The 25,706-nt window shown below is 34.4% G+C and overlaps 2 protein-coding genes across 4 annotated transcripts; one reads left to right on the plus strand and one right to left on the minus strand.

Annotated features, from left to right (window-relative positions):
• Positions 1–1,616: 1,616 nt before the first annotated feature.
• On the minus strand, positions 1,617–8,749 carry LOC132174855 (inositol-tetrakisphosphate 1-kinase 1-like). 3 transcript variants are annotated; one of them, XR_009439376.1, is made up of 2 exons: positions 7,300–8,749; positions 1,617–1,905 (listed from the first exon to the last, which is right to left on the minus strand). XR_009439376.1 is itself a non-coding variant. In XM_059586573.1 (1 exon), the coding sequence occupies exon 1, from the start codon at positions 8,574–8,576 to the stop codon at positions 7,515–7,517; it is 1,062 nt and encodes a 353-aa protein (XP_059442556.1). In that variant the 5' UTR covers positions 8,577–8,749; the 3' UTR covers positions 7,151–7,514. The 3 variants fall into 3 exon arrangements, 1 of the variants encoding a protein (XP_059442556.1); XR_009439375.1 differs by lacking the exon at positions 1,617–1,905 and adding an exon at positions 6,341–6,494; XM_059586573.1 differs by lacking the exon at positions 1,617–1,905 and having other exon boundaries at positions 7,151–8,749.
• A 12,303-nt stretch (positions 8,750–21,052) lies between these two features.
• LOC132176357 (protein WHAT'S THIS FACTOR 9, mitochondrial) lies at positions 21,053–23,769 on the plus strand. The gene is made up of 2 exons (XM_059588540.1): positions 21,053–21,799; positions 22,127–23,769. The coding sequence occupies exon 2, from the start codon at positions 22,214–22,216 to the stop codon at positions 23,459–23,461; it is 1,248 nt and encodes a 415-aa protein (XP_059444523.1). The 5' UTR covers positions 21,053–21,799; positions 22,127–22,213; the 3' UTR covers positions 23,462–23,769.
• The last annotated feature ends 1,937 nt before the right edge of the window (positions 23,770–25,706 follow it).

The following is a 25,706-nucleotide window of genomic DNA, read 5'->3' on the forward strand; positions in this document are numbered from 1 at the left end:
AACAAATGCTACACAAGAGAGATACGTAACAGGGAAGAAAAAAGGGCTTGTGAATGGGATCAATGTTAGTCAAAGGGGACAAAAAGTAGTAGTATATCTATAAACTTAACCACTCTAGCTCGCTCCTAGCTTCTTCATTTTCCCATTCCTCTTCCCATTTTTCAAATGATGAGGACATCTCGGCTTAGACTAAAGAGTAATTTTCCCTATATGCTTCCTTCTTTAATTTCCAATTCATCAAAACCCAATAGGAGAAAGTTAGCTAGCAAGCAGCCGTCTTCCACTTTTCTTTCTCTCTTCTCTTCGATCTTTTCCTATCTACCCAAGCCTGCCAAGTGTAGGAATTGTAATTGCACAGTGCATAAAGAAGAGCCTATATATCAACATCTCCACCCTTGAGGAAGCATTTCAAACACCCTATTGCTGCCATCACCATCAGCCTTGGAGCTTTTGGTACGAATATTCTGCGACGGATTGATTGAAAGAAGGCCAAGGGGGGAAAAGCGATGGTGTTTTAAAAAGTGAACAAGAATGGAGATAATAATCATAATATCATGACTTTGTGTACATTATTTGGTTTGGAAAATTTGGTGATTACATATGTAATAATCATGTAACCTTCTTTCCTCCAAGGAAGATAATAATTGACATTAACATAGAAAGAAAAATTGAAAAGAAAAAAAAAATGTGGATGGGGTTGGGGGAACCACTCTTGGTACCCAAAATGGTGGACTATCCACCTTTAAATCTTCGATGCTCAAAGAGGATGGTCAAACTACCCACAATGGCTTTGGTGAGAGCGTCAAACAACTCCCAAAGGCAATAAGGATAGTTAGGGAGCATTGGGAGAGCCATAAAATCATTATCATTAAAAAATTTAGAAACGTGTTTTTAAAAAAAGTCGCTCTTTATTTTGTTTCAACTTTTCACTTATAGTTTGAAACTTTGAACCAAGAAAGTTTTCAAAACTTCTGTTTGGGGCCATTTTGAAAAGTAAAAAACACATTTAGGGACCATTGGCCCATCCAATTCAAGAGTTCGTTAAGAGAAAAATTTAGGGACCATTTTTCCCCTCTCCCACTTTGAATAAAAAAAAATTAAAAAAATTAAAAAAAGAGAAATTTTTTTTTTAGAACTTTTGAATGGCCATGGCCCTTCTGTCCCCCAAGACACTCTGTCACTGTTGGGAGAGAGTAATTTTATAATGGTTGAAGTAATTTGATACGTTTTAAACTTTAAAAAATAATGTAGGGTTAAAATAGCGAGAGTTAACCACTAACCACTTACATATATAACGACGTTGTAAGTAGTAGAGTATTACCTTAGAAACGACGTCGGTTTGCTTTTTTTAAAAAAAAATTTTCTTTTAATCGGCAGTTATTAAGTGCGGTTAGCCAATTTTATTAACCGCTTAGGCAATTGCAGTTAGCGATTTTAGTCAATAACCACTAACCGTAACCACATTTTCACCCTTAAAAAACTGATTAATAAAGTGACAACTATATGGACCTCTACAGTACTTTTCCCTTATATATATATATATATATATAAGCCACACAAAAAATAATTTAATAATTAAAACCGAGTCCAGTAGATTCTTGGGCTATAGGCCAAGAAAATGGCTGCCTGAAAGGATGGCGATTTGTGAAGCAGGAAGCATGCAGGATTTTGGTTAAGGCGACTCTACTGCTTATAGAGGTACGCATTGCCTGTACACTTGGACCGCCATGACCTGCGCTTATAATTAGCCCTTAGTCATGGGAATCAGTTAAAAAGCAGAGAGGCACGAGTTGATTCGAAAATCCTTTTGCTGCACCTTGACGCAAGCCTCCCCTTGGAAATGCTTGCTTTGGGAATATGCCTGGGAAGGTCGTCACCCACGCGTGACGAATCTATTTCCAAAGCCTGCAACCAAAAAAGTCATATAATTTAGGCCATCTTTACATGACAAGAATTAAGAATTCCCTCAATAATTTGGGTTTGATAGGAGGATCCATCTTGTTATTAATATGGGAAATGCTATGTGCTCTTTTTGTGTCCTTCTCGTCCTAAGTGAAAATTATTTTATAAAAACTAAATGAGAGAAATAATAGCAACTTTCTTTTTTGTTTTGGGGAAACTTCACTGAAGACCCCCGAACTTTTACTCGTTTTGAAATACCCTCCTAAACTTTAAAATCTCTCAATTTAGTCTCCTGAACTTTCAATTGCTCTCAATTTGGACCCTCCATCAATTTTAGCCGTTAAAAATACAAAAAAAAAGACCAAAATATCCCTAATTTTTATTTTTTTAAAAATAAAAAAAAAAATTTGAAGTTAAAATTTTATACAAAAGTCGAGGGTATAAACATCATGTAACATTTAAAATTTGATAAAGGGGTCTAAATTGAGAACAATTGAAAGTTCATGAGACTAAATTGAGAGATTTTGAAGTTTAGGGGTATTTCAAAATAGGTGGAAGTTTGGGGGTTTTCAGTGAAGTTTCCCCTTTTGTTTTTTATAAAATAATTTTCACATAAGATCATGAGGACACAAGAAGTACACGAATATCAGGAGAGTACCTAGCATTCCCCAATTAATATCGACATATTGTACACCGTTAATACACACTTTAAATCCTAACTATTAAATAAACATTATCCATTTCGTTTAGAATCCTGTTCCTTTTGTATGGTTAATGGCCCAATAGATTCAAATGCAAATTTCTCCTTACTACCACCACTCTTTATGATGCCTTGTGTAAGAGAAATGTCCTAATTTTTCAGAATAACCCACTACAGCAAGTGTTACAAACTGATATGATAGTTCATGTGTCATCACGGTCCACGTAGACTACCAATTGGCTAAGACCTATTTTGTTGTTCTTCTTACGAGCTAAGCAAATGGTAGAGTAGTACTAAGTTTAGTCTGAAATTTCAATCTTTCACCATATATTCTCCACCAAGTTTCCAGAATTCCTTTCAAAACAGAGCTGAATTAAGTGAAAACAATCAAATGACAGCATAAGCCTTCTAGAGTACCCTTTCTCTGGTCAGGGCAACCTGTCCAAATCCAAATTCTCCGCACAAGCTTCATATTCTTACACCCACCCTCCAACAAGCTAAGCTAAAACTTGCGTGAAAAATTCATGATCCATGCTACTGATAGATTAGTTAGTACCCTGTAATAATTGTTCCAGGACTTGAAAATATTTAGCGACAAAATTAAGCCATCCCACCAATAAGCTTCATTTGGCACAGGAGAAAAGGGACAGGAGAGAAAGGGGGGAAGGGGGGAAATCCCCTGTAAATAAAAAGAAAAAAACTTTCAGTCTTCACATGCTTACTCAGTGGACATGATCAGCTTTTATCAACTCTGCCCTTTCAATGCATCAAACATTCACCCAATTATTTCTGGCATAAATGAATAGCTGAACATGAAATCCAGGTTCTGATGCTGCCCACTGCTAATTGCAACTTGCTCTGTGCCCTTAAATTGAAAAAACTACAAAAAAAGGTATCTCTACCTGAAATTTGAAGAACAAAGAACCCACAGAAACCTTCCAGTTATCCGTGTGTCATGATCTTATTTCTTGTTCCTAAAAGTAATATGGAAAGGAAAGAGCCTCATATAAAACTTAACAACACCTCCCAAAAGACGGTCAAAATCTCTGATTCTGAAGCAAGATCTGAACAGTAAAACATCAACATCGTCTAAAAAGAGTATTTTTGCCCAAAATCAGAATCCATATTGGCTTAAGAAAGCAGAATGGACTCTAGGACACACGTAATATGGACTCTATACATAATAGCAAAACCAACTCCTACCACAAGATGCCAATCACTCTGGACCAACTCAAATTCATGTCAATCAATTTATTAACTCAATTATACTACAGTCCAAACTAAAATTGGTAGACTAAACTTATCCTTTAGCACCATTCTGCTCTATCCAGATCAATATTCTCTGTTGCATACAACAATGTTCTCTATTACATAAAGCAATATTCTATGCTAATATACAAATACAGATAAGACCCACCTCCCCTCTCCTCGTCTAATTTCCAGTTTTCTAAGCCATTATTTTCCACGCAACATTTGCAATTTGGCCTACTATATTAGGTAATACACAAGCTCTTTGCAACCTGGCCAACAACACGTTTAAGGTTTAGGTATATTTTACCCACCTACAGTTTATAGTTTAGATCAAGTTTGATTTGCCAGGTTGTGGTTTAAAAAATAGCAATATTTATGGGGGAGAGAGAGAGAGAGAGAGAGAGAGAGAGAGAACATAACTTTATCATTAAGGCAAAGATGATTGCAAATGATTGAACACGCACTGAAAAACATATTGAAAAGTAACCATGAAGCAATTCTGATAATGAGCACCATTGCGGTATCACGAATAAAAAAAAAGGTTGAGAATATAAAAGATGAATCAGCATAAGCTGCCATTGGGTTTAGCACATCAAAGAAGAGTAGGTCATGCAACTCAGGGGGAGCAAAGGGAAGGGTTGAACCAAATAACAAGATGTATTTAGGACAAATTTTGAAAATATTCCTTAAAATTTTCTGAAGTGGAAGTTAATGAACAAACCACTTCAGCAGAAGGAATATAAAATAACGGATATGGGGAGGCTGGGGAGCATTAAGTGAACACCGAGTGTTATATGGAAAAGAGGTAAAGATTAGAAGGAATGAAAATTCAAGCTTTAGGGCTCCCTTGCCATCTTCTCCTTTTGTGCATGTGTGTGATAAGAAGACTTGGAAGTCCTTTGTGCTTTCAACATATTTAAAGGTTTCAATCAGATTACCATTCATAATGACACAAATTTTACCATGTCCTCCTAATCTCCAATCATAAAAAATAAAAAAATAAAAAAATTGAAATTAAAAATTAAAAGATTAAAAAATAGGAAGCAGCAACTAGAAGTTCAATCCAAGCAAAACCAAGGTAAAACAGAATACCAAATGCCTATGAAAGGAACAGGAGTAACCACATCAATTGTTGCATGAATCTCCTTCTAGCCAATCTAAAAAAAGAAAAGCCAATTATTTGAAAGAAATAATCACCAAAATTACTATACATATAATTCATATTTATGAAAAGAAATATTATTTCTCATCTTTTCTTCACAATCAACTCATTAGAAGTCGGCAAATCAAAGGCTCATATTCCTAAATGGACTCACAGAAAGTGATGAAGCTTGGAAAACTACAATGAGGTGCCAGTCTATCACAAACTTCCCCATTTTTGAGTCTGCATATTTATAATTCCAAGCCTCTCGGGACCTCATTTTTGAAACCTAAAAGGATCCAAAAAGGGAGGAAAAAACAAAGAAATAAAATTTTAGTTCATTTCAAAATCATGCCTCAATCATCTTTCCTAAACCAATCTCTTGTAGGCAGAAGCTTTGTTTGTTTCGACATAAAAAGTTCTGTAAAACATTTCCAGCATTTCTGGGTGTTTGGTGGAGCATGGAAAACTTGGTCAACCGTCAAACATTTTCGGTCAATTATTCCATTATTGTCCGTAAAGTGGTTTATATTTTTTTTTTAAGGCATAAAACATTTTCTGTCCACATCTCCAATATTCAAGCCCCTCTCCGAACAAACATTCACACTACCACACACACTAAACACCAGCCCTCTCCCACCAACACCAACCTCCTCAAAGACACCCCCACTAACGGAAAATGTATGCAAATCAAATAACCAAAAAAATTCAACAAAATATACTTTTAAGGTCACAACCAAACACCGGAACATCATTGAAAAGTTCCAGTAGTATTAAATTCAAAATTGAGCTCTAGAAAATATGCCATTGCTCAGCCAACACGAGTGTGGGTATTTGACAAGTGGAGATTGGAGAGCAAAATATTCACGTTATTATTACATCTTCTATACGTAGAAGATAGATCAGGTATTACATTTAGAACTTTCTAGTAAGTATGATCTGGAAAAGCTAGCAAAGTTGTTTGAATCAGATCCTAATAAGTGTCAAAAATCTGAAACCAGTACAAGGTGTTTGAATTTTGACTCCATTTGTAGGACAAGAAAATATTGCACTAAAATAAGGACAGCTGTTAACATGGGTTACTCACAGTAACACGAAAATAAACCTATAGGTCAACTCTCACCTATCTGTGTCCATAGGCACTATCACGTACATGCAAACATGCATTTCTACAACCCCCAGTCAACACTGGTCACAGGAAAAATCTCATCAATACTCTTATCTAGTACTCATTGGTCACATACACTATTCTGCATAACCAATAAAGAGAAATCAAAAGTCAAGCACAATCAACTAAAAAAAAAAAATGTCAAGCACAATCATTGGCCCATGTGATATCTAGAATTATTCAGATCCTTTAACAAAATGCTTGGAAAGGGAAAAATTCACTAAATATCTTTTTCTTAATTAAAAGAACTCACAACATACTATCTTGCACGTGCTTCCCACATGCTTACTCTCTTCAAAGAACTCCTCAAATTCATGCAATCGAACACAACTCTGTGCAGAACAGACAATATAAGTGAAACAAAAATTATATCGTTACCATTACAATATACATCATAGCCCAGAAATCGACAACTATGTCCAGAATAGAGCATGAGCATTGCAAAATAAGTTCATGAAAGCCCCAAACATAGGTTAAATTATATTTGAAGAGAAAAAATAAGGACAGAACACGGATAGGTTTCTTGTATCCGCCCTTCCAATAAAATCCTCATGTCCAATAAAAGGACAATAGAACAGCGCGTGCTATCAGATAGGATACAGTAAATCAAGAAAGGAATTTGAAAGCCCCAATTAGTAACCAACAACCAAAGATATGTCTATAGGTACGTCTCGTGGAGTCTGAATCTTGTATTTGCTAGAGCTTTCCATCTTTATACATTTTCTCTTCTTTTTTTTCTTTTTTCTCCAGGCAACCAGTTTCCAACCAAAAAATAAAAAAAAAAAGAAGCTCCTGCGTTTTCTTTTTCAGAATTTTTCCTTATGGGTGTATTTTATTGACATGGTAAGGAGTTTGTTAGCATCCTTAATCACCCAACCTAGTAAAACAAGGTCACTCAATTCTCTACAACTTAATTAGTTCGAGTATAGAGGAAAATAATGAAGAATTCAATAAACCCACAAACAGAGGAGGAGGATTAAAATGGAAATTCTGATTGACAAAATGGTAAATTTCATTCATCAAAGGTGCCAAAGTCACAAGCTAAGATCAGTTTTTAAAGCAAGAAAAGACTCAAAAGCCTTAAGAAGTACAACTTTCAACTCCCCTAAAACATTCAAGAGTATTTGAGAAAAGTACCTATCTCCAGAGTAAAACTGGGCGGAGGGAATATACATCATCAACATCAAAACACCATGTAATTGCTGTCAAGAGGCTAAAAAACTAGAACCCATCATCAAATCCTACTCATTTTCTCCACTATACCAAAACCGTCTCCTACCTAAACCCAATACTCACTCCCTTCAGCAAATTCACCACCAATTCACGGGTAATTGCTTACGTTGATGTCAGACCTATCTCGAACTCTCCTTCTCTTCCCTACCAATCTCATCCCCATCACTGCAACAAGTACTATTGCTCACAATCTTTATCATATCCTTCTCACAATTATTCAACTTCACCTCCTCCTTTTCTCTCTTAGTCACCACATCCAAGAAGAAATCCGTCAAAGCGGCCTCGTAACACGGCATTTTCGCATACCCAGGAAAGTAATTGATGTCAATTATAAGGTACCGGTTTCCAGACCTCGCGTCCCGAATCACATCGAAGTTGAACAAGTTCAGCTTCAACGCCCGCCGCAAGCCGCCGGCAATATCAGCTAGAAAACTCTGCGGCGGCATCTCGGTGTCGTCCAAATGCATCATCTTGTAGTACTTGTCGTCGACCTTTTCGTTCGTGGCGATATTCGAGACCTGCGAAAACGACAGTACCCCTTCGGAGACCCCCAGTCTCTCTTCGGACACGTCCGGCAAAGACTTGCGTTTCACACACCGGACGTACTCGCCGACGACGTATACCTTGAAGATTACCCCGCCGTGGTTGACGAACTCCTGGAGCACGATCGGGGGCTTGAGCTTGTTGAGCCCGTCGTGGTTGTACACCAGGGTCATCTTGTGCGACTTGGCGCTGCCGTCGGCGACCAGAGGCTTCGCGATCACCGGGAACTTGAGGCTCTCCCAGGCCTGCCGATCGAAGAGCGTCTCCTTGTCATAGATGACTATTTGCTTCGGGATCCCGAACGTCTCGCTTGTCGACTCCGTCCTCAGCTCCGAAACGACCTGTAGCATCGAGATTCGGTTGTGGAGGCGCTCGATCGCGTCCGGCGAGTCGATTATCGCCGCATTAGGGTTTTCACGGCGAAACTGCTCCAACTCCCGCTTCCACTCCTCGCCGTACAGCTTGTGGAGTACGCAGTCGAACGGGCCCTGCTCCGCCAGCGCCCGGGTCGGGTCAATCTTCACGAGATCCACGCCGCGAGAACTAGCGAGATTTAGGAGCGAGTCGCGAATGAAGCTGCTCTGCTTCTTCGGCGCCAACGCGTAGCCTATGCTGAATCTGCGCCGCTCAGCAGCCATTGGTGATTGTTCTTGTCGAAACGACGCGAATGGAATAGCAAATGCGAAAACGCGCACATAAACGAAGGTTTCGAATACAAAACGGCCGTGATCGAAGTCGTTTTTGGTGTGTCAATGAGGTTTGGGGAGAACGAAAATGGCAGAGAAGAAATGCAAAAGAAGAGGCGGTTGCTATATATAGCTTCGACTAGGGTTAGGGGAGCGTCTTTGATAGAGTCACCAGGGATGAATACAAGAGAAGGGTAGTGGATGACACGTGGCAAAGTGTATGGGTGAAACGCGGACTCGCGCCGCACAGGGGAAGAAAGCGCGTGTGATGAATGGGGTGGGCTAGAGTGACAGGTGGGGGAGTAAAGAGTCAACGTTTACCAAAAAAGATTGGTGCTTGCCTGCTTGGGGGGTTGGGTGGGACCTTTTTGACCGCGGTCTCTCACCTGGGGTAAAACTGTGGCTTTGTTGGGGGATTGAGGTTGGGGTTGGCGTTAACGCTTGCGTCAGGTTCTGATATACTTTACAATTGATACAATTGGCTTCCACAATGCATTGGCTACTTGTGATGTGACCTGTCGCTTGCCTGTTGGCTGCCAAGTGGATAGTAGAGTACGATAACCATTGGCACATTTATTTAGGAATGATTTTGATGGGTATTTATGCAATTCGTGGACAATTTTGCCACTATTTTATTATGGTGACGCCTTATTATTAATTTATTATATTAAATTAAAAGTGAATTGACAATATTCCGATAAAATAATGTGATAAATAAGATTACTATAAAGAGTCATGTTACATCATTTGATATTGATAAATTCACGTGGCAATTAGCATTAATAAGTGCATGGTGTCATGTGAACAGCCCAATTAACTTTTAACTTTTAATGGCTAAAATGATAAGTATTATATAAATTGTCACGTTAATTTGTAAGTATAGTAATTGTCACATAGATTAATAGTACTGTCATATGACATTCTACAATTTAATAGTCGACATGATAAATGATGCATTAATTTGTAAATAGAATAATTGTCACATGAATTGAAATGATTGTCATATGGCAATCTATAATTTAGTGGTTGACATGATAAATAACACATGAATTATTACATTCAGGAACTTTTATACGTGCATAATACTTTTGGGTTAAATATCCGGACTAGGCTGTGTTCACAATACTATAAACAAGCCAACATAATGTTCATACATGGCCAAATCCAGATACAAATTAAAATGAATAGAGTCCTATCACAAGCAAACAATAAAAATTAGGCGGTTAGCGGTTGTTAACCGCCTATCTTACTTTTAAAACTACTAACCATTTTGTTTTAAGTAGTTAACAATTTTTTACAACTACCTAACAAAATAGTTATGCGATTAACAGTTAGTGGTTAACAATTACAAAGCAGCTTTAACCACCCGTTTGTATGTGCCTAATTTAACATTGTGCAATAGTCATCTTCATAACAGATTCCATATCGTCGCAGTCCCATTAAGATGTATGTCTTTCTGAATAGACATCATTTCTCTGTCACTACAAAACAATTTTATGTGCATGAATTATTATATCTCAAATAATAGCATGAAAGCTAGTTGAGACGTAGAAATTCAAGCTTTATCCAACAATGAAACGTAGTTATGAAATTCACCTTATATTCCATATCAACACAAAAAGAGACGATTCTTGTGGGATCGATCATCAAAGTGCATCGTTTTCCTTGTCAATGGATTAAGACATTCTATGAGATGATTATATTTTCTTTGCAATTTGATTTTCCCATTAAAATATTCCGCACTTCAATTATTCTTCGTTTATTTCTGGATTTGATGCAAAATTCTGAAGAAAAAAAGGCAAAAGGAATTTCTTTTTGCTTTTTTTCTTGAAAACTTTATCAACATTAATTTGGGTCTCTCGGATCACATAAATGTTGACTCAAGAATGCACTAATGCTGTTTGAAGCTTTGGACTCTTGAGTCATGTCCCCATCACCTAGAAGGTTGCTTTTCTCTTATCCCTTTTTCAAAATTTTCCTATTCTGCTACAAGATTTTTCTGTTCTATGGTTACCATGGTTCCAAACATTATAACAAAAAATGTTTGGGTATTATATTTTTTTATAAATACTACTTGAACTCTCGCATCGGTTAATAAACGTGACAAGTACCATATAAACTATTATCTGACAATCTACATTCGAATGATTGACGTGATAATTAGACTGTCATGCCAATTTGTAATCAACTAATAACAAAAACTATAACACAGCGAGAAGCACTGTATAATTAAGAGTAATGCTACTCTTCATACTCATTTATTATATTCATTTTCTACCGGCTGATGTAACAAGTTTTAACTGGCTACAGAGAAATGACATAAATTTCTTCCAAATTGAGTTTGACGAATTTCATATAACCCAATATATAAAATTATCATGTCTAGTTTAACATGTGAGAAATATATAATTTCATATAACCCAATATATAATTTTTATTAAATGGTTAGGGTTGAAGAGTTTGACTTGTTTAATTAAATTGGTCGGGTTAAGGTTGACCTATATAGTCTAACTTATACCCATGTTTTGACACTACCCAAACCCGACCCGCGACATAATGAATGGCAATTTTTAAAATGACCCGCGAAACTCAACACGAAGCCAATACAAAATTAGAGGGTTATGGTTGAAGGGTTTTGCCTATTCAATTAAATAGGTCACGTAATGATTGACCTATATAATTTTAAAACCATATATTGATACGATCCAAACTCGATACGAGAACATAATTACCTTTTCATGAGACTAAGTATGTTAATCAATATAAAATAAATATAATAAATAATTGTGAGGAGTATCATTGCTTTATAATTAAAGGTTAGCACTCGCCGATATTGGAAGAGCAAATTTGACTTGTGTATGCATTACCGATTATTTGTTTATGAGTTTGACGTTGAAAGCAACCAAATTTACATGGCGTATCTAAAAAGAGTGTTGGACAGATCAAAGTGATAATTACGTTTGACCAAATCAGGGTTAATGTGACAATATAGACAAATGAAATGATCTCAACTTTTGTATTTACCAGTTCAGACAAATACCACTCACCCCTTTCTTCTTTCAAAAGGGATTTATCTGTTAGTGTCGGTATGGAACAATCCCAAGCAAGGATGGATTTTAGGGCTCTGTTTGGTAATAGCCTTATGACTTCATTTTTTTTTTTTTTTTTGTGCTTTTTAATGTAGTAAAAATTAATTAATGTGGATATAAAAAAAGTAAAAAAAAAAATTATTTAGTAGTGATTTTTTTTTTTAATAAGAGAACATCAAAGTTTATATATAGAGAGAGAAAGAGAAAGCTGTAATAATTTTTTTTTGTTTTTTTTGGTGAGAGGAGAGGGCCCCAAAGAGGTCGTGGCTGCTACCCATCCCTTCTTGACTTCTTCTGTGATCTAAAGATTAGATATTGTTGCTAAGGAAAAATAAAGATGAAAACAATCAAAGTAAACAATTCTCTCAAAAAACCAAAAACAAGAAGCAAGTAAATAATCCTAGAAAGTAGGACTAGTTATTGGTTAAGAGAAATGCTAAAGGCCAACTTTTTTGCCCAACAAAAGTCCAACTTTTACCCTTTATTTTTTTTCTAAAAAAAACAAAATGAAAAATGAAAAAAATGTCTGAAGCAACCCTATCTATTTTTTGCCTTTCTTTTATTTAGTATTTTTTTTAAAATGAAAAATAGTATTTTTCTTCATAATAATGACATTTTCTTGAAAAAAATGACATTATTATGAAAAAAATACCATTTTTCATTTTTTAAAAAATACCAAATATAAGAAAGACAAAAAATAGATAGGGTTGCTTCAAACATTTTTTCCATTTTTTATTTTATTTTATTTTTAAAAAATAAATAAGGCAAAAGTTGGACTTTTGTTGGGCAAAAAAGTTGGGTTCCTATCATTCCTCATTGGTTAAATCAGTGACGTTACGAGTATTTTCGCCACCAACTTGAAGAAGTCGATTAATTAACTAACTTCATATCGATAGAAATAAATGTTACTATTTCGATTAAGTCGGCTAACTCGGTGAAGTTGGTCAGTTAGTCGTGGCTTTTTATATTGGGCCAAAATGAATTGTTTTTTGAGCTATACAAGTGTTTATTGGACATGTTTTTTTGGCCAAAAAAGTGATGTCAAAACTAATAAGGGACAAAGGTGGTTAAGTCAGTCCAGTTAACCGGCGAAATAAAAATTCTATCGCCTAATGAATTGAACAAACATCGAAACTGATTTTTAATTTTGACTACTGATAGCCGAAAGTTAGTAAATATTCGATAGCGTCTCGTTGACGGTTACTAGGTGACAATCAGATATAAAAGAGTTTTCACCCCTAATAGAAAGTAGATATCACTGGAGAAGACAATAATCATATTGAAAATGAACAAATAAGAATGCATTCACTTAATATGAGTAGATGCAGACACTAAAAAAAAAAAAAAAAAGGGAAAAAAGAAAAATTCCTACCCTTAGAAGAATCACACAATTTTCACAACCACTCCATGGTTGTACAGAATGAGTGGGTATGTGGGGCCCAAGGGACCTTTTTGACAAGGAGACTTTTGTATTCTTGTGTTAGAGTTGTTAACCTTTTGCTGTGCTCCCCCTGCTGGCAAACGACCTCCACAAGGAACACATGCATTTTTATTTATTTTTTTAATATTATTACATAAAGGGAAAAGATGAAGGACCCCAAATTGACCTTTTGTTGTGACAATGAATATAAATCAACCAATAAAATTAATTTTATTTTCTTAGATAAACGTATCAAAAAAAAAAAAAAAAAACAGAATAAGATAGAAATATAATAGAAAAAAATGAAAAATGAGATTAACAAGAGTTTTTAAGCAAAGAATTTTGTTTTGTTTTCGTTTGCTAAAAATATATATATATATTGACGAACAATCTAAACACAAAATACTTCTAAAAACACAAGTAGTTTTCATTTTTATGTCATATTATAACATTTTTTCAAATTAAAAAAAAAAAAAAAAAAAAAAATCCTCCAAAGCACGATAACAAACAAAAACAAACTTATTTTCTTAATCTTAATTGCTTGAACTTAAAGCATGATCTTAAACAAAGTTTAGCCATGTACATTTCATCAGCACATATTTGGATGAATTAAACAACAATATCCCAATTGGCAATAGAAAAGTTCCCAATCTATTATTGTTGAGGGACAAAAGCTATTGCATTTTTAGACTAAATTTAATAGATTTAATGGTGGGTATATTATTACCGCATGGTAAATATGATGCAGCCTCATTGAAAGATTTTAAATGATATGAATGTATATAAATAAATATAATAACACAAAATTTTGGACCATAAAATAATTTATTTTCATTTAACTTGAAATTAATTTCAGGTACTCATAGTAGTTGATGAATTGTGAAGACTGGAGCAAACCAATTATGAGCTAGTTTTACCAAGTGTGGACAGCATTTGAATGGTTTAATTAGAAAGATCTTTTGAAATTTTAGGAATGATGAAATGTTAATACTACTTTATTTTATTTTTTTTCACAAAATATTTGTATCTTTATAAATCTTACACTTAATGTGGGTTAACCCTTAAACTTACTTGTTTTATTATTCAAAGGGTAAAAAGGGCCAAAAAGAAAATTACAAGGTTGGTCATTTTCAAGGGTTTGTTTAGAACTGCAATTTCAAAAAATGCCATTAAAAATATTAATTTTAAAATTTGCGATTTGAAAATGAGATTTTTAAATATGCAATTAAAGCCTTTAGCAAAATCTCAGTTTAGCTTTTAAAATTGTACCCTTTTTTATAAATTAAAAATTTTTTTTAAAAAAAACACACATATTTAGCTACGATTTGAAAACACAGATTTTATGAGTTCTCAAATCGTAATTTTTTTTAAAAACGTAATATCAAATAATCTATTTTATGTGATTTTGTGAGATATGTTACACATCATTCTCTCAATCATTTTTTTTTTGAAAATATAATGGATCCACTATTGATTTGTGGACTCATGTGGTTCTTACAAAAATTCAATAGTAAATTCACTCATTCATTATAGGGAGATGGTTGATAAAATAATTTTTATCATTTCTCACGATTTAGTTTAAAATTGAATTTTTTATCTATTAAATCGCAATCACAAACACCCGTTAAGGCAAACAATGGCTAAGAAATGACTAATAATGAAAATGCTACAAAAAATCCTATGGGTAGTGGTCAAAAAACGAGCTGATATGCTATAAAAAAAAAAATAATAATAATAATAACAACAATAATAATAACAAAGGCCTTTAATATATATATATATATATATGTGAGGGCCAGCTTGGCAATTAATATAGACTGAAATTGTGTCCAAGAACCAAAAAAATAGGTCAATTTTTATTAATGTATCTTGTCATCAGTCTCTATCTTGTCCTTAATATAATAAGTTAATAACATGAATGTCATTAGTCCTTTATTTTATTTTATTTTTAAAAATATAATAATAATTAGGAGTATGCAGTACTTTAAGAAACATTTCTGTGTGCCAGGGTACTGAAAAATATGTGTATCTAAAGTGTACTTTCCTTAGAGCCACCAAACCTGCTTTGCGTTAGAAAAAAGAAAGAAGAAATGCACCAATTAGGTGAGAGATTCATTGTTGATAATGTATTTTAGTATAAACAACTTGCCTATTTTTTTTATTAATTAAATAAAGTGGCCTTTTTTTAATTAATTATATATATATGTGTGTATATATATATATATATATAATGGGTGGTTGAGCACAAAGAGGACATTCAATGGGATAAACTCTTCCAAAGGGCATCATGAAAATGTGGAGAATAGAGAGCGGTTGCTACCTTGCTATGGCTAATTAAAATATCAACGAACATCATTAAATATTAATAATAATTCCAAATTAATTGAGGGTCATTCCAAATGACTGAAAAACTAGGGGGTTGCCCAAAGTGATTGCATATATTAAGGCATGAGTTTGAATGACGGAATGAATTAGTATAAATTATTTTGGTTTTTATTGATGTTTTGATGGAGTTGGGCTAGGCTATGACTCAGTCAGACTTAAAAGAACGCCTGCGATTTTTATTATCTAGGCTCCTCTAGTATGACTCTTACTAGGTAAGTGCTACTATGGTCACGCTCTAGTAGAATAGTAACAATTAGTCTCCCCCCGCTTGCCTTTTTGAATAGAAGAAAACAAATTAAAAAAAAAAAATTGAAAAGAGTATTGTTAGAATATTAGAGTGTTTTGCATTGCAATTTCAAAAGCTAAAAGTATGATTTTAAATCAAATTGCAAATGACGAAATCAATCATTTCTTATTATTGAAGTTTTTGTGATAGCGGATAATTTAATATGGTATTATAATCCTAATTCTATATTTTATCACCCATTTTCATAAGTGGTGGATTAAAATATTAATTATAAATGATTGAATTGATCATTTTCTATTTGCTTATTCCTTTCAAGATAAGTGATAAATTTAACAAATATTATATATTCATATTCTTGTTGATGACCAACCAGCCTCCAACGATGTAAAATTTAATTCTACTTTATCTTCATTTCTCATAGAAAACTTAGAATGGACTGTTGAAAAAACTACACAACACCTAGACCAAATCCTCCTAATAGGCTATAATCGCACGCCTAGTCTTAGGTTCTTTAATAAATTGTTTGCAAATATTTTTATTTTTAAAATATGTTTTTTTTTTTAAAAAAAAAAAAAATTAAAAGGGAAGAAGGTAAATAATCAAAGCAATATGCTTGCAACTCCATCAATATTATATATGGATGCTTGTAGTTGTAGGTACTCTCGGTTGCTTTCCCTTTAAATTGGATTAGAGGTATAATATTGGGGAACTTAGGGTTTAGGTTTAACTACTTTTGATATCAATCCCAGAATATGGAGTGGGAAAAGAATTACTAGTGAAGCAACCTACAAATGCTTGTTGATAAGGATTCATACAATTTATTCTCATTCCCACTATAATATTGGTAGGTTGCTGATCTGACATTATTATTATTATTATTTCTTTAATTTTTTTTTTATCAAATTGTAATTTTAAAAATTACATTAATTTTGAGAGGATACAAAGAATACTCGGTATTCCTTTTAATATTACTCCATTAGTAAACAACAAACGCCCCACCCCCCCCCCAAAAAAAAATTATACCAATCAAAGGAGAATGCCCCATATCAGTCCAATAAAATAGATGTGAGATGAAGATGTAATATTTAGTATTAAATCTAACTTCAGACTTAAAAGGTGATAATTAGAAATAAAACTATAATGTTTATACTTTATATGATACAAATTTTCTACACACCAGTTTGTATGAAAGTCTTACAAACTAACGTCTACAAGCAACATATATCTCTTAACATGTGAAAAACACATATTTTTAGTTTTTTAACATGGGAGCTAGTGTTGGATATTGACATGCAAGTAGAACCTAAATATCCCATATATTATGAATAGATGTTTCTTTTTGTTAAATATCATATAGTATTGTATATATAAACATTAGATAACCAAGTAGAGAAGGGTTGGAATGGACTTTAGATTTGATCCTATCCAAATCTTTTTTAAACCAACGGATATTCTAATATCTTGAAATGTGTCACAAAAGAAAAGGGTTGCTTTAAGGACCATAATTTGCTCAAAGTATTTTTCTTTCTCTCTTTTTCTTATTTTCAAAACAAAAATATTAACAAACAACCTAAAAAAAAAAATTAAAATTATTTTCACATTTATATCACATTATAATTTTTTTCAAAAAAAAAAAAACACTTCTTAAAAAGTACTAACAAATGATGAACTTGACCTAATTTTCCCCTTGACATGAGACCAAAAACTAGTTTGGAATGTACATGTGGCCCAATCGACTCCCGTAGAGCCCACATGCATGCAACCCCCACTGGCCTAGTACTAGCTTGTCCAAACACGACTTCGAGGGGCAAGCAAGCCTGCCAAAACCCAAACTTGCGTGAAGTGCACTTCTAGGACGGGAAATTCGGTATTAGGCAACCATTCTCTATGAAAAGTGACATGTACACCTGCATAAGAAAGGTAGCCCACTAAAGGAAAAATGCCCGAACAAACTTTTTCAAAAGGCAGGTTTGTTGAGCCTCTAATAAAGGTAAAGCTACCAAACCCCCAAAAGGAAGGCGAATCACAATTTCCAATATAATTGAAACCTAAAATCAATGACTGATTAACGACAATTGTCTTAATCAAGCACACAACCAAAGCAGGACCAAGCTTATGTAAGGTTAGAAGGAAACTAGGTGCAAGTATGCCCTAATCTCTATTTATCTATTTCATTCTTCTATCAAGTTAGTTTATTGACTTATGCATCAAAGATGGTGCCCTCACCACCAACAACACACCACTCTAACTAATAGGTTTTGGGTAGTCACTATAATAATATAGTTCTTGATATGGACACTTCTACAATTGATTTAGTGCATAATTTTGTTAAGATGGTGTTCATTTAGGATATGCTTCAATGCAACATAGATTTATTTGATAATAATAATGTCAATTAGCTCTTTTATTTTACAATATGTGCTTCGCTGCAATGAGGAAGAACCTAATTAGTATCAAAACCTCAAAAGTCCAACAAAAAGATTGTGGAAAAAATAGTACATATATTACCAAATGACGACAAAAATCCTTGTAGGAATTACTTTTTATTTTCATTCCTTTTTATTTTTAATTAAAAAAAAAAAAACCATTTTAAATTATCAGCCTGTTGTCGAACTTCCTTTATAAAGAGATAATTCAAGTAGGGGGTCCCTCCCTAGGGGGGTCCCTATACTAGGGGGAATCGTTGAATTCTAGTAGTATGCTTATTAGCTATTATTCCCCGATGCTTTTTAGTTCTTAGTTTTGGTGGAATATTCTAGTTAAGATGTTTTTGTGCCTTTTTGATCCGTTATATATATATATATATATATATATATATATAAAGAAAATAATTAGAATATATTTTGATTTTATGTCTATTTATGTTTATTGTATAAATCAATTTAAGTCTACAACTATAAATAGAGTTTTATGTATTGTAAATAATCAAGTTAATGGACATAATGTAGCCTTAAGGGCAATTCAGATAATTAGAGTGATGGACATTAGTGTCTGACACCGAACCACTTATAATTTATTGCCTATATTTTGGCTCTCTTACTTCCGTTTTATATTTTTCCACAAACTTCATATGGTATCAGAATTTTTTCATAATTACTTTATAAAAGCCTTTTCTTTAAGAGAAACCAAAATGAATTTCCCAAAACTGTTTCTCTCTTTTGAGTTTGGGATAAATGAAACCAATAAAAGTAGCATGTTTGTAAAGTTTTCCTTTTGTTCCTTGAAAGCAGTTTTTTTTTTTCTTTTTTCTTCCTTAAGAAAAACCTATGTTTATTAGATTGTTTTTTTGATTGGTAGCTGATATTTAAAAACATGTTCTTGTTAGATATGGTCATCAAAGCATGTTCCTTTCTAATTCCCAAGTGGGGGAACAAGGAATTTTCCCTATTCCCTAATCCCCAAACCTAGGCAACAAAAAGAAGAAATTTTAAAAGACAAAAAAGCATATTGAAAGTTGTCAGAGACAAGTGTCTATACAAATATACCTTTTCCTTTATCCTTACTACTTTAATAGAGGACATTTCACCACTAAGCACTTATTTAATCCCTTCATGCACAAAGTTGCAATATCAAAGGCCCATTATGTAACCTAGCCATTCAACCAACAAAAAATAAATTAGAAAAAGGGCTAAGACTTATGCATGGAGGTATCAAATAGCTAGTTAAGCTGTTGAAATTTTTTAATTCAACATTATCAATATTTTTGTATGTATCTTAGACTATCTAGAAAATCTAGAAAATAGTTGAAATATCTAGAAAATATCTAGAAAATATAGATTAGCTCTATCAACTACCAAGTGTGACATATGACCCCGTCAACTACCAGCAAAAAGAAAAAAAAAATTATATTAGCCAAACACGTTAAATTATACCAAAAAACATGACACGGAAGTTCCAATTTTTATGGAAAAGTATGAAAATAATCTGACCAAATTACCCTTAGGTGATTCAGGGCGGCTGAGTCACCCCCAAACACTTTTTTGTGGCCATCCCCCATTTATTACGTTTTAAAAATAAACCTGAGTATTACTGCTATGTTTTTGAGTGTAACTGCAACAAAATTTTTATCTATAATTTTTTTTTTTAAAAAAAAAATCATTTCTATCACCACAAGTAAACACAACCAAAGCATGTAACATTAATGCACACATTCAAATGAGCATCATAGTCTAGCTCCATCCTAAGTACATACTCATCCAAATGAGTCTTAATACAAACCATCAAAGTTTGACTCGAATTACGACTAGGTACATGTAGCCAAATATTGTTCATAAGCATTGTGTATTTCTAAATATAATATTATAAGTCATGTAAGCAAAATATTGCATGAAATAATATTTTTCAATATAAGAAGGCATAAAGTCATGTTAATGTGCTCAAGTCTTCCCTAGAAGACCCAGTTGTAGCGGGCGTTGCGCATAGCGAGCTATTACCTAGTTGATCAACCAAATCAGACTTTGGATGACTCACTCAACTAGTGATAGCCGTACCTTTTTAATCAATTATACGTTTCTACTCATTCTAAGACCATGTATTGCTCAAGTTAATAGACTAATGATGGATCAAATATAAAGACTCATTTTGATACACCTAAACTAGTGAGTAAGACCCATCAACATCATGATCATTCGAATTCCCTTCAACCAAAATAATGGAGGATATGATCATTAACTATTACAATATAAATTAAATGATTAAATTAATCTCTTTTTCAGTGTTTAAACTTTTAGGATAAAAAGTAATTTAAAATTTACCTCTTTCTAACTCCACATTCAATAATAATCACCATTAACAAATGACTTGATATTCAAATGATTTGGCAACATCATTGCATTAATGTTTGCAAGTTCAACAATCCGAGCAAATAAAAAACCAGGTATATAGCCTGAGGAATTTATGAGAATGCACATGCAATTAATCTGTTTTTGGTAATCACGTAATTCATACATATTTTGAACAAAATCATATTTGACAAAACCCAAAAAAAAAAAATCCATATATTCTGAGTGAAGAAGTTGATGGGGATCGGGCCGGTTCAAATGCAATTACAGTTGAAAATACCCAACTATTTATACATTAGAAATCAGCCCAAACATCTCTAACTAACACAATCCATTCAGTTGGGCAGTTGGGCCCAAAACTCACGTGATCCACGTGTCCAACAAAGCCCAAGAATCTATCTAATCAGCCCATGCCGTTTCATGAGAGTCCTGCTATACGGCAGACCGGATCCTTTTTTTTTTAAAAAAAAAAAAAATTAATTAACAAATTTTTTTTTTTGGAAAAAACGAGCTCCTCTCTCTCTCACTTTTTCTCTTGCCACATTTTCAGACGAAGCTTTCTCTCTCTCTTTTCTCTTCCATCTCCATCTCCACTCACCGACGGTAGGCCACCGGAGACCATGAACGTCGAGAATCGCTGACGTCCCACCTACATCTCCGGTGACGATCAACCACCGTCAAAATCCCCAAAATCCCCAAATCTCGAAATCCCCAACCCACCGTCAAAATCGATCTTACCTCTCCCCCATCGACGGCCGCCCACCACCGAGCGCCGGTGACGACCAACCACCCACACGCACAGGTTTTCTCTCTCTCTCTCTCCCCCTCTCTCTCATTCCCACACTGCTCGGCGTCGTGGTCTCCGGTGGCTGTCCGTCGGTGAGGGCAGGGGGCAGAGGTACACACTGCTCGGCGTTCGTAGTTTCCGATGCCGGCCGTCGGTGAAGGGAGAGAGAAGAGGAAAGAGTGAGAAAGAGGGAGAGATTTGATTGATAACCTAATTTTTATTTTTATTTTTTTAGTCTGGACGTGGCCTTGGGCAGACGTTGGGACTACCGGCGTCTGCCGTATGATTCTACTTGTTTCGATTCATTACGGCTCATTTCCTTATTTCATTTCACGCTTCCCTTTATTTGCCCTTACGGTCTTACCCTCTCTTTCTCTTCTAACGCCTCTTCCACAACGTCTCTTTCGCTCTTTTTTAAATTAATCTTGGCTCAAGGAAGTAATCTTAGGTCCGGATTGGGAAACAGGTAATTCCTGGTCATTTAGCCCACTTTTTTTTTTTTGATTTGCTTGGTTATGTTATTTTTGGTGTATAATATTTCGTAATTTAGTAGGATGATTTGTTCTTATTCATCTTTTCACCATCTTAATTTAGGCAATGCTGATTTGTTCTTATTCATCTTTTCACCATCTTAATTCAGGCAATATTTATTTGCTTGGTTATGTTGTTTTTGGTGTATATTATTTGATTTTAATTAGGCGTTGTATTGCCTGTCTGTTTCGGTTTGTTGCTGTGTTTGATTACTATATATATGGTTGAAGATTTATTGTATTCCATCTTGAATTGTTTTTAGGATTTCGTGTTGAGATTTTTGACTGACGGATTCCGGCACCCAACATTAACCAATCTATCTAAACCAGCAGCCTCTAAAGCCCTCTACATGTTCATCACCAACTCCACCTCCAAAACCCTCAAAAAGCTACTCTCTTCCTCTCAAAAATCAGTATTTTCCTTCCTATGCCAGCCTCAAAACCCTCCCTATACACACACCCAAAAATGCCACTATGTAGATGTGTACATGAAGTGGAAGAAAGACTCGTACTATGACTCTATAGAGCACATCCACAGGTCCATAGAACTCAAACCGATTGTTTCCTTGAAAAACTGCATAGCCCAAGACCCTAATGGTTGCATCCCAATCTCTGAAGTCTCGAAGAGGGGACTAGAGTTGGGTGTGCCCATGAAGGTTGCAAGGTTCTTGAGGCAATACCCAGCAATCTTTGAGGAATTTACGGGTCCCCAATATAACCTGCCTTGGTTTAGGCTGACCCCAGAAGCTGCTGAGATTGATAGAGAGGAGAAAAGGGTCTTTGAGGAACGCAGGGATGATTTGAAGGATAGGCTGAAGAGGTTGATTTTGATGAGTAAAGGGAAAGTTTTGCCTTTGAAAATTATTCAGGGAATGCAGTGGTATTTGGGTTTGCCTGAGGATTTTTTAAGATACTTAGAAGTGAATCATGATGAGTCTTTTACTCTTGTGGAGATTGAAGATGGGTTGAAAGGTTTGGTTGTTGAGGATGAGGAGAAGGTATTGTCCGTGGTGCAGAGAAATGCTATGAAAAGAGGGGCGTATTTCGGGGGGACAATGGAGGCAATTGAGTTTTCACTTTTCCCTTCAAAGGGTTTGAGGGTGAGGAGGAAGATTGAAGATTGGTTAAAGGAGTTTCAAAAGCTTCCTTATGTTTCACCCTATGAGGATTTTTCACATTTGGACCCAGATAGTGAGATAGCGGAGAAGCGGGTTGTGGGGTTTCTTCATGAGTTGCTTAGTCTCTTTGTTGACCATTCGGCAGAGAGGAAGAAGCTTCTATGCCTTAAGAAATATTTTGGGTTGCCTCAAAAAGTTCACAAGGCATTTGAGAGGCATCTCCATATGTTTTATTTGTCTTTGAGGAACAAGACTTGTACTGCAATACTTAAGGAGGCTTACAATGATAAGTCCGCTATAGAGAAGCATCCACTGCTGAAGGTGAGAAAAAAGTATATCAGGTTGATGAAGGAATCGGAGTTGATTTTGAAGAAAAGAAGATTCAGCAATTGGTTTGTCAATCGTGAGAATATGAAGTTGGATTTGGATTTGGATGCCGCGGATGAAGAGAGAAGAGAGATGCCAGATTGTTCTTTGTAAATGAATTTTTCCCTTAACATTTAAATTAGGTATTATATGGTCTAAGATAAAAAAGAGCTTCCGGAGTAGGACTATTGCAGACCCTAATTACAGGCTAATTAGCAGCAGATTGGCAATTCAAGGTGGCGCTTTTCAGCACGTCCTTGGTCCGGTCCTAGAGGTATTTCTTTGATTTGTAGCTTTTGTGTTTGGTTCTTCTAGTCAGGACTTACTATCAACTAATTATTCCCATCGATGTATATGATAAGTTTAGATTAACTTGTAAGACATGACCTTAGCAAATTCAATGGATATACAGTCTTTTGACATCTTGTGGCAAATTTTACTGTTAATTCTAGCTGCCATCCTGTTTCTTGATTAGAAGCATTTTGTTGTATTTCATGGTAGATTACCTTTGGCACATTTTCTTTATGAGTGATAAAAATGTTAGAAATTACATTTTTATCTTACAATTATTTTATCATGTTATGACGATGTTAATTCGTCTTTAGATTGGTCATTATTAAAAATAAAATTTAAAAAGTTGATTGGCACCAACAAGTCAACAAATAAAATAATAGCGAAATAAAAATGTGGTCCTTATTCGATCAGTCCTCCCGTAATGATATTGATTTGACAAGAAAAAATCATTTATTATATATGTTTAAGATCTATATTATCAAGCACAAAGCAAAGGCTCGATCGTGAAGACAGTTGTGTATTCCAATACATGCACAACTTGTGACCGTCCGTCCAGTGTATATGAAATCGATGCAAACGAGAGGCTCGCGAACCCTCCCACCAACCCTCGGATCAAAAATCATAACTTAATTGACGGTCTAAAACTTGAATGAAAGTTCCTTTAAGAACTGGTCCAAATCCCTCATCGGAGGATCAAGTTGTTTCTTCATTTCCGACTTACTTTCTCAGTTTGATGGCGCGCTTCATCGGATGTCTCGCTCTTCCCTCTTTTAATATGAACAGAAGGCCGAATGGTATTTTGGATCAAGGAATTAACCTCAACTTAAAAATGGATGGTTTCGGGAAAAAGGTATTTCTTATTTTACCTTGATTATTATCTATATAAAACAAATTATAAGAACTTAATATCCGAGAATTTGTTAAAACCTTTTATTTTATTTTTTTCTAAGCAATAGTCAAAGAATCCTCCAAAGTAAGTATTTAATGGAGTTTTCGAGTTTGGAAGTCATCCATAATAAGTTGGAAATTTTCAAACTAGTTTGACCTTTAAAAACTAATCACCATCTGTTATGCTAACTAAATTACAAAATTAGTTGGTCAAATTTATCTATCAGATACAGTGTCGGTGTGGAACAATCCAAAGGTTAAATGCCGTTGCTCTTTTCGGACATTTGGTAATCATTTGTGTTAGTTTGAATTGATGAAAGTTTAGAAACCATATAGTTTTTGTCAAACAATTAGAAACCAAAAAGTAAATAGTTATTTAGAAGTTTGATCTTTTTTCTATTTGGCCAAGTTATTACGTTAAAGCTTACTTAAAATAAACGACTTGAATGGGTGATGACTCAATTAGACATATAACCTTAAACATCCATCACTGGTTCCTTTCTTATGACAACGGCAGTGGACCAACACGCAATTATGGTAGCTTTGAACGGAATGCAAAGGCTGCGGTAAATTGTAATTGTATGTATATATATATATATATATATACATATAATCTTATAAATGGGTCGTATAATCTTATAAATGGGTCGAGTTATGATTGACATATACAGTCTTATACACATACCTCCATATGTGACATTTAAAGGTTGACAATTTTTGACATAATTCACAAAATTAGTGAGTTAGAATTTAGTTGTCTTAATTTAATGAATTGAGTTAAAGTTGAATAATATAGTTTTATATCCTTATGTCGACACGCGAACATGAATTATCATCCCGACTTTCTGCTATATATGTGAATATTTGTTGATTGATGAAATTTTATATACAATAATTTCCTTACAGCTTGTAAAGGATAATAACAAGAAGGTTGATTATACCCTACAGAAGCCTACACAGGAAGTTGATACAAAGTTTAAACTGAGATAAACTCAAAGTTTAAACTTAGATAAACTTGTTATCTTAGATAAGGCTTGCTATCTTAGATAAGGTTGTTACATTAGATTAGGTCTCTCATCTCTTCAATAATTGTAAATTCTTATCTTCTTAGATAAGTTGTAATATTTCAAATGTAAATTGTATACATTCTATAAATACAAACAATCAATGCTCAATT

This window comes from Corylus avellana, chromosome ca3, assembly GCF_901000735.1.
Source record: "Corylus avellana chromosome ca3, CavTom2PMs-1.0".
NCBI lineage: Eukaryota > Viridiplantae > Streptophyta > Magnoliopsida > Fagales > Betulaceae > Corylus > Corylus avellana.

What these genes read in the sequence shown, in the direction of transcription:
- LOC132176357 (XM_059588540.1), top strand. Translation starts at nt 22,214, where the DNA reads ATGTTCATCACCAACTCCACCTCCAAAACCCTCAAAAAGCTACTCTCT.
- LOC132174855 (XM_059586573.1), bottom strand. Translation starts at nt 8,576, where the DNA reads ATGGCTGCTGAGCGGCGCAGATTCAGCATAGGCTACGCGTTGGCGCCG.